The 16685-nt window shown below is 44.7% G+C and overlaps 2 protein-coding genes and 1 non-coding gene across 3 annotated transcripts; all 3 read right to left on the reverse strand.

Moving 5' to 3' along the window:
- Window positions 1–2506: 2506 nt before the first annotated feature.
- On the reverse strand, window positions 2507–3515 carry LOC132383826 (late histone H2A.L3-like). The gene has a single exon (XM_059955034.1). It carries the CDS (start codon window positions 3494–3496, stop codon window positions 3113–3115), a length of 384 nt encoding a protein of 127 aa, XP_059811017.1. The 5' UTR covers window positions 3497–3515; the 3' UTR covers window positions 2507–3112.
- A 967-nt stretch (window positions 3516–4482) lies between these two features.
- LOC132383811 (histone H2B 1/2-like) lies at window positions 4483–4857 on the reverse strand. Its single transcript, XM_059955018.1, has one exon. The coding sequence runs from the start codon at window positions 4855–4857 to the stop codon at window positions 4483–4485; it is 375 nt and encodes a 124-aa protein (XP_059811001.1).
- Window positions 4858–14180: 9323 nt separating this feature from the next.
- On the reverse strand, window positions 14181–14252 carry trnad-guc (transfer RNA aspartic acid (anticodon GUC)). Its single transcript has one exon. It is a non-coding gene; the product is annotated as a tRNA-Asp (tRNA).
- Window positions 14253–16685: the final 2433 nt, after the last annotated feature.

Consider the following 16685-nt stretch of genomic DNA (forward strand, 5'->3'; position numbering starts at 1 on the left):
AAAAATATTGTCAAAGTCAACATTTTAATCCAAAGTAATTTAATAGAAGCAGAGAAAACCTACAGCACCAAACAGGACTTTCGGCCCACAATGTTGTGACGAACATGTCCTTACTTTAGGAATTACTGGGCTTACCTATCGAAAAGTCTCTGAAAAGACCCTATTGTATCTGCCTCCACCACCGTTGCGGGCAGCCCATTCCACGCACTCACCACTCTCTGAGTAAAAAACTTACCCCTGACATCTCTGTACCTGCTCCCCAGCACCTTAACCTGTGTCCTCTTGTTGCAGCCAGTTCAGCCCTGAGAAAAAGCCTCTGACTGTCCACACGATCGATGCCTCTCATCATCTTGTACACCTTGGGCCTAAAGGAAACGATGCTGACTTTGTCCTATTTTATCATGTGTCGCCAAGTAGCACGAAAATACATCGAGTCCATCATCTTCCCCACCACTGAGGTCATAATGACTGGCCTATGATTTCCTCTCGTCTGCTCTTCTCCCTCCTTCAAGAGTGGAATAATGTTTGCAATTTTCCTCTTCTCCAGGACCACGCCAGAATACAGGGATTATAGAAAGATTATTACTAAAATTTCCACTATCTCTTCAGTCACCTCTTTCATAGCACTGGTGTAGAAAATCCCGTCCAGCTGATTTATCTACCTTCAGATCTTTCAGTTTCCCAAGCAGCTTTTCCACAGTAAAGGCCAATTCACTCATTTCTGCCCCCTGATTCTCCTGAATTTCCAGCAGACTGCCAGTGTCTTCCACAGTGAAGACTGATGCACAATACGTATTCAGCTTCTCTGCCACTTCCCTGTATCCCATTACTACGTCTCCAGCATCATCTACTTTTGCCTCTTTTTTACACTTTGTATATCTAAAGAGACATCTGGTATCCTTTTTAATACTAATGGCTAGCTAACCTTCGTATTTCTTCTTTTCCCTCTCAATGACTTTTTTTTAGTCGGTTTCAAAGTTTTGTAAATCGTATAACTGAGTGTCAGGGACGTCTCCGAGCAGCTGCTGAACAATGTTCACTCAGCCAGAGGTGGTGGTTCACGTCAGTAGCAGTGGACAGGTAGAAAAGAGATGAGGTCCCACAGTGAATATAGAGAGTTAGGGAACAAGTTAAAGAGCAGGACCTGAAAGGTTATAGTTTTTGTGTTACTCCCAATGCTCTGTGGTAGTTCGGGTGGGAACAGAAAGTTAGAGCAGATGAATGTGTGGCTGAGGAGCTGGTGCAGGGACAGGGTTTCAGGATTCCAGAACACTGGAACGTCTTCAGGTCCAGAGGTGACATTTACGGGGGCGGGGGTGGGGGTGGTTTGCACCTTCACGGGGGGAGGGGGGGGGGTCAGAATCATGAGGTTCATTGTTGTTCCCTGGGAGGGTTGAAATGAGATTGACAGGGGGATGTGAACCAGAACACCAGTCACTGAATGGAGAGATTGATGCCAAGTTTGATGCTTAATACTGTAAGGATGCATTTTGAGGCAAATCCTCATCTGACATGAGTTTGTTTAAAGACCAGCTGCACAGTGATTCAGGGCCAGTTTCTTCCTGTAAGGGAGAGGGCCCAAGATGGCAAGGTTCAGGAACCTTGGATGATGAGAGAGGAAGAAAATTTAGTCAAGGAAGAGTGAGAAGCTTATGTAAGGCTTAGGAAGCTGGAATCAAACAGGGGGTTTGAGGACGATATTTAAAACACAGAAGGGAACACAAGAACATTTGGAGAGTGAGAAACAGTGATGAAAAATCTCTGGTGAGCAGGATTAAAGATAACCCCACTGCATTCTGTACATTCATTGTGGTGAAAAGGATACCCAGGGGTGCACGTCCAACATAAAGCGTGGGTACACAGGTAATGGCAGGAACATTAACATACAGAAGGATGCTGGGTCCGGGCAGATTGGTTCCCTGAAACTGGGAGCACAGGTTGACAGGGTGGTAAAGCCGGTGTACGGCATGTTTGCCTTCACCGGGCAAGGCATTGAGTTCAATCACCAGGACATCATGTTACAGTTTATAAAATGCTGGTTCGGCCACACTGAGAGCACAGTGTTCAGTTCCGGTCACCTCATTCTAGGAAGCATGTGGAGGTTTCGGTGCAGGTGCAGAAGTTGTTAAGCAGGATGTCTGGAGGAGGAGTGAGGTGAGGAGAGGATCGACATGCTGGAGCTTTTTCCTCTGGAGTGGCGTCAGCTCAGGAGAGATCTGACAGAAATTTATACAATTTTGCTGGTGTACATTGTCAGGGGTGGTGTCAGAGGCAGAGAGCACAGGGGTATTTAGGGAAGTCTTAAACAGACAGGAATTTGGAGAGAAGTGACTGGCAGGAGATACAGAAGCCTGCAGGCACACTCAGCGATTCAGGAACAGCTTCTTCCCCTCTGCCATCCGATTCCTAAATGGACATTAAAACTATGGACACTACCTCACTTTTTTAATGTACGGTATTTGTTTTTTTACGTTTTTTTTTAAAATAACAGTCAATATACGTAACTGATTTACTTGTTTCTTTATTATGTTTTATTTTAATTAATAATTTTATAATTATCTTCTAGATTATGTATGACATTGAACTGCTGCGGCTGAGTTAACAAATTTCACGTCACATGCCGGTGATAATAAACTTGATTCTGAAATGTAAAACGCAAATGTTATTTTTCTGTGAGGCGATGGGAATCGCTCATGAAGCAACGAACAGGCAATGTTCCCTCCTTCTGCACACCGGAACGGTCCGGAGTCAACCCGTAATGTGGAACCCAGACAACGCGGTTCTAGGTGATGAAGAGCGGAGTCGTTCAGTGATCGGAGATTAAATTCTCCCTCTCGGGGCTGACTCCGGAAGTACATTTCATGAACCCGCTGACTCTCTGCAAGGGGAGAGAGCTCATTCGGTCTGCTGAAAGGGGAAAACAAGCCGGGACTGAAACGAACCGGTTTCTGTGCAGATTTATTCCAGTTTCTTTCGCGGAAGAAACATGTCGAGGCACTGACAGATGCAGGATATCAAACCGACGGATAGAACCCGCCGCTCAGCCCTTCCACAGACATTGTAAGTGGCTCTGTAAAGAGCCTTTGGAGAATTAGATTCAGCTTACGTCGCTTCACTTACTGGCAGCGCCGGTTTTCTTGGGCAACAGGACAGCCTGGATATTGGGTAACACACCGCCCTGAGCGATAGTCACCCCTCCCAGCAGCTTGTTCAGCTCCTCGTCGTTGCGGACGGCCAGCTGCAGGTGCCGGGGGATGATGCGGGTCTTCTTATTGTCCCGGGCCGCGTTGCCGGCCAATTCGAGGATTTCGGCCGTCAGATACTCGAGCACAGCAGCCAGATAGACCGGGGCTCCGGCACCCACCCGCTCAGCATAGTTGCCCTTTCTTAGGAGTCTGTGAACCCGGCCGACCGGGAACTGTAGTCCAGCCCGAGACGAGCGAGATTTGGCTTTGGACCGAGCTTTGCCAGCGCCGCCTTTTCCACGTCCAGACATTTCCACAGTCACAGTCCTACTCCAGCGAGAATGAAAGAATATTCACCCCGCCCCAACTTGCCCTTTTTATACCCTCTTTGAGAATGCAAAGTGATGTTTGTGATTGGTGTGATCCTTCTTATTCTCATTGGTGAAGACAAATGTCCCAATCGAAGAACTGCCTTAATCACCAATCAGCAGTCCGTAAAAGTAGAAGCGGGGAAAATAACCGTCTCCTCCACAAAATGTACTGAAATCTGGAAAAAAGCCCGCCAAAAATAAATCTATTGTTCAAATTTAATTTCCAGTTAAATAATTGCAGATCGGTTACCCTCTGTTACTGAAACCGGGCATATTTGATTTAAGTGTAGTTGATATTGGAGTGTCTGGGAACTCAATTCTCTAATTTCTTTCAACCCGTAACGGAACCTAATAAAACTGACCCTCAGCTTCAGGTTATGGAAAGGTTATGGAAAGGTTATCAGGTTATGGAAAACGGTTCTTCTCAAACTTTGACCAGCGTCTAGTCTGCAATTTTATAAAGTTATTATATGAAAGAGCCATCACGAGGAAAGCTGTAGATGCGGCAAATTCAAGCAACACACAAAATGCTGGTGGAACCCAGCAGGCCAGGCAGCATCTATAAGAGAAGGACTGTCGACACTTCTCCATACGAAAGCGTCATGGGGTCTTTCAGGCTCGAGTTGAAATGAGATTCAGGAGTTACCCAGCTGGAACCAATAAACCCCGAACCCACAAATAAAACGGCAGCAATCCTCCACTTGGCATGGATACCGAGTGGGACGGACTGATGGGGGGGGGGGGGGAGTAACAATTTCTTCTCAGTTCAGTGGGATGTTATTCCAACCGCGATTTAGCTCTTGTAAAAGTCACCAGGCATAAAGTATGTGTAATTTATTACCGAAAAGCTAGTACAACTCTTCCATTGAAATTGTGAGTGGCTCTTAAAAGAGCCATTGTGTTTTCGATCATCTCACTGGGGAGCTTCACTTGGAGCTGGTGTACTTGGTCACCGCCTTTGTCCCTTCGGACACGGCGTGCTTGGCCAGCTCTCCGGGCAGCAGCAGGCGCACGGCGGTCTGGATCTCCCGGGAGCTGATGGTGGACCGCTTGTTGTAATGGGCCAGGCGGGAAGCCTCACCCGCGATGCGCTCGAAAATATCGTTCACGAATGAATTCATGATGCTCATGGCCTTGGAGGAGATGCCGGTGTCGGGGTGAACCTGCTTCATCACTTTGTAGATGTAGATGGCGTAACTCTCCTTCCTCGTCCTCTTGCGCTTCTTGCCAGACTTGCTCGCCGGTTTGGACGGAGCTTTCTTGGCGCCCTTCTTGGGAGCGGGTTTCGGTGCATCAGGCATTTCCTCGTCGGTTTCAAACACAATAATAAGCAGAAGCTGTCCGGAGCGCGGATTAAATAGGTAGCGCCCAAAGTGGTATGTTAATGAGGATTGGATTGCTGAGCATTCCCATTGGCTGTTTCGAGAAATGAATCACCAATCGGAACGCTGGGGGATGGGAAGCGGCGCCAATGTGTGGCGGTTATCGCTGTCTTTTAATGCAAGAGGATGTGCAGAAGGGCAGAGACAGGCGGGGGTGCGGGCTGACATTGAAAATAGAAACGCAAATTTCTGAAGCAGAATGAAAATAAAATCAGATGAAATATTGTTAAATTAAACACTGAGATGTTCATTTCATGACACAGGGCAGCAGGAGAGGGAAGGAGAGATTTGGACATTTCAATGTAAAGTTCAAATCGAGTTTATTTATGCACAGTTGAGAGGAACAACGGATTTGCAGCAGCATCACAGACACATTGCATCAGACACAACATTGACCAGAAACACTGGAATTAAATATGAATTATACCAAAATATTCAAATAGACAGAGGACTATCAGAACAAAATCTAAATAACAGAGAGATTATGCAGGCAGTGGGAGAATCACCCTCTTGTGCTTCTTCATCTCATCACTCTCGGTTCAGAGTCACGCAACGCTGCCGCTTTGATCTGGCCCATGCCTTCATTCACCAGGTCCAACACTTGCCTTTATTGGATCTTCCTCCTCCTTACACTAGTCATCGTGTTTGTGGGGCTGTGTGTCCCCTTGGACCCCTGGATTAGGTTTGAGGTTCGGCCTGGTGGATGTATATATGCTGGGAGAGATAAGTCTGTAGAGTTTAGTATGGTGAGCTATGTGGGGCTACGGTGGATGGGGTAGTGTAGTGGAGCCACTCAGTTGCAGATGTGTAATTCTGCAAGTTGTGGGTATTTTCGACCTTGTTACTTGGCTTTATTCTGACCATTTGAGGAATAGAATGTTCTGAGTCCTAGTAATCAGGCTTTACCTCCAAGTACGGTTAAACTTCCCTACTCTAAATTTACACCTGTCTTTATTTTGCATCTGTGTGCCTGGGTTAAATTAACAGAGTTTACTGCAGTACAAAATAGTGATTAATATTTGGCAGATTGATCCATGATTCCAAAACGCAAAAATCTCTGAAATCCAGAATTTATTGTACTGACATTAGGTCACAAATGGGGAATTTTACCCAGGATTAAATGGCTTGTCTAATGAAGAGCATTTCACCTCACTAGGCCTCTATTCACTGGAAATTCGAAGGAAGAAGGGTTACTGAATTGAAACCTATCGAATAGTGAAAGGGCAGGAGTGAGTGGGTGTGGAGAGAACTTTTCCTGTGGTGGGAGTGTCTGTAACCAGACCACACAGCTTCAAAATAGAGGGGCATCCGTTTAGAGTGGAAATGAGGAGGAATATCATCAGCCAGAGTGGTGAATCGGTGGTATTTTTGGCCACAGGCAACTGTAGAGGCTAAATCACTGGATATAGGCAGACATTGGGGCTAAGAAGAAAAATAGATCAGTGATGATGAAATGGCAGAGCAGGCTCGATGGGCCAAATGGCCGAATTCTGCTCCTATATCTGATGGTCTTATGGACTCACTTAGAGACTAAAATTTTCCCAGAGACTGTTGATCTCAGCTTTGACTCAACCCAGCACCTGAGGCTCCAGATTCCTTATATAAGGAATACAGAAGTTCCTAGTTCTCAGATTAAAGGAATATGATCTCATTTCCATCCTGAATGCTTGTCACCTTAATCTGTTCAACAGACACAAGATGCTGGCGGAAGTCCGCAGGCCGGGCAGCATCTATGGGAAAGGGTAACGAGTCGATGCTTCAGGCTGAGAACCTTCACCAGGGAGAGATCTGATGGAAGGGTCTCGGGCCGATGTGTTGACTGTTTACTCTTTTCCATAAAGGCTGCCTGTCCTGCTGAGTTCCTCCAGCATTTTGTGTGTATTACTTTGTATTTCCAGCATCAGCTGATTCTCTGGTGTTTGTGATTTACGCCTCATTCTGAGGGTATTTTCCTCAGTTATGGAGATCTCATTCAGGGGAAAGATCCTCCTTGCCTACTGCCAGTCACATCCAGAAAGAATCTAAGAGATATCCTTGTTTTCTCATTAACTGCAGGAATACAGACCCAGCCCACTCACTCTCCTTTCACATAACCAACCCTCCATCCCTGGAACCAGCCCAGTCAGTGTGGGGAATAGTCACTGAACTCCCTCTATTGCAGGGATATCCTTCCAGAGGAAGTGTGACCAAACCCGGACACTATATTCAAGGTTTGCTCTCACCAGGGCCCTATAGAATCCAGTGAGACATCTGTACCCCTCTTCTCCACTCCTCCTGGATCACAGGACAAAATACTGTTTGCCTCTCTCATTACTTGTAGTTTCTGCATGTTAACTCAAGTGACACCCAGGTCCCTCTGAACATTCCCATGTGGAAATAACTCTTACAGTTTGTTCCTGGGAATGGGTGATCTCACATTTCCCCACATTCTGTTCCATCTGCCCCATCCTCAACTATTCACTCTCCTATCGACATCCCCCAAACCTTCTCACTACTGACCCTGTCCCTCCTGCTCTGCCACAGCAACAGATGTTGTCACTGAGTTATGCCGCACAGAAACAGGCCCTTCAGCCCAACACATCCATGCTGAACAACCTGAATTTGGCCCATGTCCCTGTGAAACTTCCCTCCCCACAGTCCAAGAGATTTGGCAACTGTGCCCCTCTATACCATCACTGGAGGTAGTTTGTTCCATGTAAACAGCACATTCTGTGAACAAAACCTGCTCCTCAGGGTCCCAGTTAAATCTTTCCTCTCGCACTTTATACCTGTAATCTCTAGCTTCCAACTCCATGACTCTGGAGATCACAGATTCACTATTGACCGTATCAATGCCTGTGATTATTTTATCAGTCTCTCTAATGTCACATACACTCTGATGAGAATGTTCCAGCTGATCAGTGAGAAGGGGATCTGAAGTGTAAATATTTCACACAGAGAATAACTAGTATCCCGAATAAGCTGGCGGAGGACTGGGGGCAGAAGCCAATAAGGTCACTGTTCATGAAAACTTCCCAGGAGCCTGTCATTCACTGTGTACATCCTGCCCTGGTTTAACCTCCCAAAATAAAGTCTGTGATTTATACAGAACTGAAACCAACCCTTTGGTACAACTCATCGACGCCAACCAAGTTGTCAAGCTGAACTCGTTCCATCTGCCTGCATTAGGCCCGTATCCCTCTCGACCTTTCCTATCCATGGCGAGTGCATGGAATGGGCTGACAGTGACCGTGGTGCAGGCGGAGATGATAGGGTCTTTTAACAAACTCCTAGATGGATACATGGAGTTTAGTAGATTAGAGGGCCATGGATAAGCCTAGGTCAGGTGTCGGCAACCCACGGCTCCGGAGCCACATGCGGCTCTTTCATCTCTGTGCTGCAGCTCCCTGTGGCTTTGGAAAATAAACGATGAGTGTTTGATTAAAATGTATTTTATGTTAGTTTGTTAGTTTTTGAAATGTTATTCTAAATTTGAAGATTATGGTGATCTTGTACAATCTAAATAAAACGTGTTTTTTGCCGCTATTAATATACGTCACCACTGCCAATGCCTGACACCCGCCAGTGCGCGTTTTCTTTAATTTTTCGATCCAAGGTCGGCTAACTATGGAGAATTCTGAAAAAAGAAATGTGATTGAAGAAAACAGAACGTTTAATGATACGTGGGCAGATTCATTTGCTTACACTGCTGACGAGACTGGTTTACCGGTATGCTTAATATGCAATGAGAAACTAGCAAACAACAAAAAGTCAAAAGTCGCAAGACATTTCCAGAATAAACACGCAGCCTTTGCTCCAAAATACTCGGATGGAGATGAGAGAAAAAAAGTCGTTTCAGAACTGATGCGGAATGTTGATCTGAGCAAAAATCATTTCACGAAGTGGATGATGTCTGGAGAATCAATGACATATGCTAGTTTTGTGCCGCTCAGGAAATAGTCAGGCACGAGAAGCAGTTTACAGATGGTGAATATATAAAAGTATCTTTCATTAAGACTTCAAAACATCTATTCACGGACTTTAAAAACAAGAGTGAAATTCAGCAGAAAATCAGGGATATGCCCCTCTCTGCAAAGACTGTCAAAGACAGAACCATAAAAATGGCAGAAGACATCACAAGACAGTAAATTAAAGACATCAATTCAGCTGTGGCCTACTCGATTGCCTGTGACGAGTCTAAAGACAAAGGTGATATTGAACAAATAGCGCTGTTCTGCCGGTATGTAAACTCTGCCGGGCCACAGGAAGAAATGATTGAGTTGATACCTCTAAAAGGCCAAACACTGGGGGAGGACATCTGTGAGACTGTCTTGAATTGTTTAAGAGCCAGTAATAAAGACCACCCACCTGGTGTCAGTAGCTACTGATGGGGCACCAAGTATGACAGGAGCGCACAAGGGATTTGTGGCTTTACTGCAGAAGTCGCTGGACAGAAAGCTGTTGACTTTTAGTTAGTCTATCTAACAGAAAGCTGTTAGATAGACTAACAGACTGAGAATAATTCAGGAACCAGTGGCAAGAGCCTCAATAGCTAATCTAACAAATAAAATTGTAATAAATTAAACTCAATATGTGAATATCGTTCACACTGGGGACATGGGACACATCTCACTGATATATTGGTTGACATTTCAACACTGTGCAATAACTTACAACACTCACCATCATGAGAAAAATATCGAATGAGACTAAAAGTTAACATCACCAGGTCACAATGACCTGCACTCAAGAGATTAACAGGGAAGTGGCTGGAGAGAATGTGCAGGTAGAGGTTGCTGTTTGCCAGAACACACTGTGTTCCAGGAAGGTCCCATTGGAATGAAAAACCTCAACTACGTCCATTGTTCAAGTTAGAATACAACAGAAGGTAATTGTCGACCTGTTAATTTCACAAGTGTTGAGGGTAAAATGCTGGAGTCTGATGTATGAAGAAATTACAAGTCATTTAAAGAAGTGAAATGTCATCAAACCGAGTGAACAATGTTCAGATTTGCAGCGACACACTGCATGAAAATGGAACTTTCAGTCCATCTGGTCCAGGCTGAGGAACGCTCTCTTCCAGGAGGCACCCATATCCAACTGAACACGTTGGTTCAGATCACTGCTCCACAATGTTTACTCTGCCCTGCGCTGAACTTTGGGCTCTCTGTCCGTTTGCATGTTTTTTTCTCTCTGCACGTTGAGTGTTTGACGGTCCTCTTTTTTTTGTTGTTTTATTCCATTTATGTTCCTTTGTTTCGTGGCTGCCTGTTAGGAGAGGAATCTCAAGGTTGTATAATGTCAGCATAATTTTAGTTATAAATGTGCTTTAAACTTTTGAACATTGAGCACTGACTGGGAATTCCACGGAGCACAATATTCGATGCAGCAGAATTTGTTAGCCATGTCTAAAAGGGGTATGTGTGTGGTCCAACTATTTGGGAGGTCTGTCCTGTTGTGCGAAGTGAGCCAGGTTGACTGACTGTTCAGTGGCTGAGTCAGCTGAAGTTTCAACAAGGCTAGGGTACAGCTACTGCTCAAGCATGGATAGTTTACAGGTAGTGTGCAGTCAACATGGGCAAGAAAGGGCTTCGAAGAACAGAACTTCCCTTTGCACAGCAGGGGATGGACCCATTTCACATTCCAAGACAAGATAATGATTCAAGTGACATATTGCCATGTAACAGTTGCTTCACTAATTCTTGATTATTATTGGCATTTAATATGCAGATTGTTTTGGCTACTAATACTGTATTATCGTAGTTTCAATGTGGATTAAACAGACAAATAAGGAATTTGAACATAAACAATTCCATTTCAAACAGGGGAAAATGTGCAGATGCTGGAAATCCAAAGCAACACACACAAAATGCTGGAGGAACTCAGCAGGCTGGGCAGCATCGATGATAAAGAGTAAAGATTCAATGTGCGTTTGAGCAGAGACCCTTAATCATGATTTGAAAAAAGAAGAGAAGTCCAATTACGAAGGTGCGGGAGGGAAGGAAGAAGTGAAAATGGTAGGTGATGTGTGAAACTGGGAGAGGGGACGGGCTATGGAAATAGATTGGTGATAGAGATGAAGGGCTAGAGGAAGGGGAATCCGATAGCAGAGAAGAGAAGACAGTGGAAGAAAGGGAGAAGGAGGGGATGGACAGGTAAGGAGATTAAGTAGGAGAAGGAAAAGGAATGTGGAATGGTGAAGGAGAGCAGGGGGCAATTAGTGGAAGTGCAAGAAATTGATGTTCATGCCATCAGGTTGGAGGCTACCCTTTTGGAATATAAGGCGTTGCTCCTCCAACCTGTTTGTGGACTCATTGTGGCAGTAGAGGTGGTGATGGACTGACATATTGGAAAGGGAACAGGAAGTGGAATTGAAATAATAGCCACGGGGAGATGCCACATTTCCTGGCAGATGGAGCGAAGATGCTTGACGAAGTGTCCTTGAATCTACATGAGGTTTCTCTGATATACAGGAGGCCACACCGGGACCACTGGATACAGTTGACATCCCCAACATCCCCAGCTGTTTAGGGCCCTGAATGGTAGTGAGGGAGGAGGGGTAGGGGTGGGTATGACACTTTGCAAGTGTAAGTACCAGGAGGGGGATCAGTCGGGAGGGATGAGTGGGCAAGGGAGTCACATAGGGAGCAATTGCTGCGCGAAGTGGAGAGTGTGGGTGGGCGAGGAGATTACCATTTGGTCATTACCTGTCTCTGAATAAACAACTCTGTAAAAAGTGTTATTTCTTTGTTCAAACTTGAGAACAGTTTGGTTCAGAGGCCATGTTGTTCTCCTTGTGCACAGGTAACTAAGGTTTGATTGAAGAACGAGTGCGAGTTTTCAGATTCCAGCTACTGGGTGATGGTGGAAACATGGAGTTTCCTCTGAGAAGCTGAACCCTTGGCTTTGTTTTACAGGAGAAAGGAATTCAGCCCCTGTAGCCAATCAGTCCTCAAACAGAATTCCTTGTGTGTGGAGTAGTCCATCACCTTTGTCCACTGTCGGAAGGCTGCAACAGTAAAGAAGGAGCATTAGCTGGGTTTGAATCATCTGAGGGAATAGAGGGAAACTGTGGCTGCCTCGGGCTGGGCTAGGTCCCATGAATCGATGGGAAAAGAGGATGCCTCATGCTGGATTGAATCCCATTGGTCATGATGCATATGCCTTGGGGTGGATTTGACCCCATGATGCACGGAAGAAAGGGAATTCTGAAGTACGAGTGAGTGCCTTGATTGTGTGTCTGAATGGTCACGTGAGAGTCCCTTACTCGACATCTAAGACGACTCGGTGGCTTGTTTATTCGTACATTGTGGAGCAGAAAGAATTAAGTATGTTGAGAAGGGGGTGGAATGGAAGAAGGGAATGCTTGCAGAAGTACAAATAAAGGAGAGAGGAAACTTTCAGGTGCCCTGTGGTGTTCACCTGCAGAGAAATGCAAAAATAATTGGTTGCTCCTCACAGTAAGAGCAGAGAAGATGAAAAAAAAAGGTTAGAGAAATAGAGTCAGAAAGAACAGGAAAGTGTAATCAAGTCTACCTCAATGTTTAAGAGACTACTAGACAGGAATATGGAGGAACTTAAGATGGGGGGTTATATGGGAGGCAGGGTTTGAGGGTCGGCACAACATTGTGGGCTGAAAGGCCTGTAATGTGCTGTACTATTCCATGTTTAACAAGACATTACAACTCTTACTAATGTCTGAGTAGGAAGTAGTAGGAACCTGTTTTACCCCTGTTCCCCACAGGTACGGTTACAACAAAGCCCACCCCAGTAGTGTCTCCTATGTTCTTGATGAGGCTGGTGTAAATCTCTCAAAAGCTCGATGGGAGAATGAGCAATATGGAGACTTTTATGCACTTTGAACTAGAATGTCATGTTATACTGAAGTGTTTCCTTCACACTCCAGAGTGACATATGATACACCGTATTGCACAAAAAGCAGATGGGCACCTTAATAAATTTGTAAAGTAGATAAACAAAGTATTTCCGAAATACACTGATTTACTCGATTGTAATGAATGTTATTGCAAATGATGATTAAGTGAGTCCAGGTTAAAGGAAATGTAGATTGTTACTTGTGTGAGATGAAAAGAGGTAAGTAAAATTCTGAGTGGTTTACAATAATTTCAGATGAAATCAAATGCTTCAAGCTGTTAAGGGAGTGGATAATATTTGTGTGAGGACTGGAGACTCCCTGGACTGCTCTACCATTGTCTCATTAAAATTGACCGTTGTATAAATATATTGTGACAGCTGCCCTGTATGATTTGAATGTTATTTTAACTTGTATTCTGTTTTATATTTAATAAAGATGACTGTGACCACATTGTTGCTCATCATTGCTATATTAAAGCTGTTTACAATTTCATTCTAAATTTTGTTTGAACGTTACCTGCTTTAAATGCATTTGACTTGTCACCCACTTGTGACTGGTATTTATTTTGTTCTGAACATTGTATAGTGTTACTTAGAGGGGGAAAAAAACAGCTATTCTAATTTATGGATTTTGCAGTACTTTGATTCACTTCAGGAAACATGGGGAGAAGGCGGAGGACAGTTACTGGTAAAAGGTGGGGCGTCAGTGAGAGGTGCACCTTGTTTATGGACAGCCTCGCCACTGAGTTCAAAGATGCCCTCAGCGCCAAAGCAACTTTGATAACAGTCAGTTTCACCCTCAGCCGCCACAAACACCATAGACCAAGTTTACTTTAAATAATCCTTTCCCAAACTGTACTGTAGAATTTGTAGAATTGTAATTCTGCCCGCTGTAAAATGCCTCCTGATGTAAGCCGGTGTCTCAGTTTTTGGCCTTGATGGGTTTTTCGCCTGATATGATGCTGGAAACAATGTTAGTGGATACGTGGTTTGTGCACCTCATGTCAAAGATGAGGCGGCACAGCTCCTGTTCCACACAAAGAACATGACCCTTACTTATGAACGCATGTTGGCACTAAACGCTCGAGTTGTTGAGTGTGTTGTAGGGGGCCCATACATACGGAAGGTGGGTTAACAGTGAAGTCTGAACCCCTCAATTGTACTGAGTGATTCTGTTATAATGAATTTCCCCCCACCCCCGCCCCCGCCCCCGATTAGCTTCATCCCTTGCTGGGATGCTCTACTGTCCCGGGGTCACAACAGTCCGAACTATATTCCACCTTGCCAATGCCGAATGAACTGATTTAGCGTAACACAAATTCTTTGTCCACTTTAAATTTGTCTTCTTAATCCAAAATTCCCCTTGAATGGTGCAGTAAAATTTGTAACTCCCCGTCGGGGAATTGAACCCCGGTCTCCCGCGTGACAGGCGGGGATACTAACCACTATACTAACGAGGAATTCATACCCTCGTTTTATGCACGTTTCAGAACACACCCCGGTGAACAGAATCTCCTTGATGTTTGGTCACTGCGATACTGGAGCCTTTCACACGTGTCCTTCCCCCAGCAGAGTCTCACTTTTCTCCATCCATTCAGTCACCTATTATCTTCTAGGATTACCAAACCAGGTGCTCTCATTCCAGCCCAACTCCGTCTTCCAAGCAACATTTTCATCACAGTTACACATTTATATTTCTGCTTTCGTAATGCCACAGGCGGGACACGAAATGTACCTCATCCAATTCTCAAGCCATCACTCCCACTTCAATCAACTTCACTCAAACACGGCTTCTGCATCTCCGCTCTTTCGGACGATCGCCACCTCAACTGGACATCACACGAACTGCACCACACTGAAGAATCCGACCGACAACATTCACAATCACCTCCAGCCACACTCATGCACTTCCAGCGTCCCACTGCTCCTACCCTCAAAACTCGACTACCAATTCCACAAGTCATTTCAATCCATGGGTCACTCGAAAATTATTATGGGCTGGCCAGGCCAGTCCATCAACGATGGAATTGCTCTCCCTCACATTTTCCCCGGTCAACCGATCACTGCAGCTTCCTGCTCTCACTCTAACCCAGCTTCCCACAATGTCCTTGTAATATTTCCCTTCACTCTTTCAAACTTATTTGCATTCCTGTGAGTTGGCAAACAAAACTGCACACAATACTTCAAATTATGCCTCACCACTGACTTATTCAACTTCAAAAAAATCCCCATCTCCTGCACATCCCCATCTCCTGCACTCCATACTTTGATATGCCAAAAGCTTTCTTTATGACACTATCTACCTTGACACCTCTTTCAACTATTATGGACATGTAATCCCAGTTCCCTTTGTTCTAGCACGCTCCCTACTTCCCCACTGTTCACTGTACCCCACGGGAGTGTAAGAACTCACGCTTCTCAGCATTAAGTTCCATCTGCCATTTTCAGCCCATTTTACCAGCTGGTCCAGATCCCACTGCAAGCTATGATAGCGTTCCTCACTGTCCACAGCAGCCCTAATCTTGATATGAGCTGTATATTTGTGATCCAGTTCACCACGTTATCACACAGATCATTGATATAGATGACAGATAACAATAGACCCAGCACCAATCCCTGAAACGTCTTATCCAACCCATTATGCAGGACTTTGTCAAATACCTTGCTGAAATTCATGTAGACAACATCCACTTCCTTCCCTTTGTGAACTTTACTGATAACTTCCTTGAAAACTCTTTAAGATCAGTTGGCATTAACTACCACGCTCAAAGCCATGATGAATATCCTTAATCAGTTCATGTTTATCCAAATACTTGTAAATCCAGCCCCTCTAAACACATTCCATTTACTTTGCAAATAATGATGTCAGACTTAAGGGCCTATCATTTCCAGGTTTAATTTTTGAGCCGTCCTTAAAGAGCGGAACAACATTGCTACCCTCCAGTCCTCTGGTAGATACATCTGTTGCAAAGCATGATTTAAATATCTCTGATAGAGTTCTGGCACTCCCTGCACTTCCCTCCTGCAGAGTCCGAGGGAACACCCTGGGGATTTATCTATCCTAATTTATCTGAAGAGAGCAAACATCTCCTCCTCCATAATCTGTATAGGGTCCATGAAATAGATGCTGCTTTGTCTCGCTTCTATAGACACTGTGTCCATCTCCTGACTGTGCAAAATACAGGGCGTAGCTGGATGATGCAGCGTGGATAACTTCACTCACTTCAACCCCGAGCAACCTCTGCACACACTAGAAATGACTCTTTAACTCAGTATTATTTGTTTGTTGTAAAATAAAAATTGTGCTTGAAATGTGGAGAGGAATAGCTGCTGGAAGTGAAAGAGAAACAGACAAGCATAAGATACAAAATAGATGAGAGAGAGAGAGAGAGAGAGAGAGAGAGAGAGAGAAAGAGAGTCGCAGATAGACCATCCAGCTGGACTTTGGTCTACGAAAGGAAACCAGTGCGGTCACTTTCAATTCCCACCATTCAATACTTCACCTGTGGGCCTGGTGTCCAAGATCTTCAATATCAGGGCGCAGTAGTTCATAAGCCAGTTTCTCTTCGTGACTTTTGTCTCTACCTGTTTCTATGAAATTCTTTTAAGTTCAAACTGAGAGTAAGGAACGCTGGGAATGTTCAGGAGGCTACACCGAATGACTGGAGAGATAAAGTTAACAGTTGGAAAACCGCCCTCAGAATGGCCCAAAATGATGCTGTTTGTTCAGTGTTATTGAATATAATATGAGGTCCTGAGATCAGATACGATTCACAGCCGTACGATTGTGGGTAGGAATTGCTATTGAAGCATTTCTCTTAAACTTGAAAGCAACCTTGATTAACGTTGTTACGTACCCTGTAACTAGGTCACTTACCAGCGAAGACAGAGAG

Source organism: Hypanus sabinus, chromosome 31 (assembly GCF_030144855.1).
Source record: "Hypanus sabinus isolate sHypSab1 chromosome 31, sHypSab1.hap1, whole genome shotgun sequence".
Lineage (NCBI taxonomy): Eukaryota > Metazoa > Chordata > Chondrichthyes > Myliobatiformes > Dasyatidae > Hypanus > Hypanus sabinus.

What these genes read in the sequence shown, in the direction of transcription:
- LOC132383826 (XM_059955034.1), bottom strand. Translation starts at nt 3,496, where the DNA reads ATGTCTGGACGTGGAAAAGGCGGCGCTGGCAAAGCTCGGTCCAAAGCC.
- LOC132383811 (XM_059955018.1), bottom strand. Translation starts at nt 4,857, where the DNA reads ATGCCTGATGCACCGAAACCCGCTCCCAAGAAGGGCGCCAAGAAAGCT.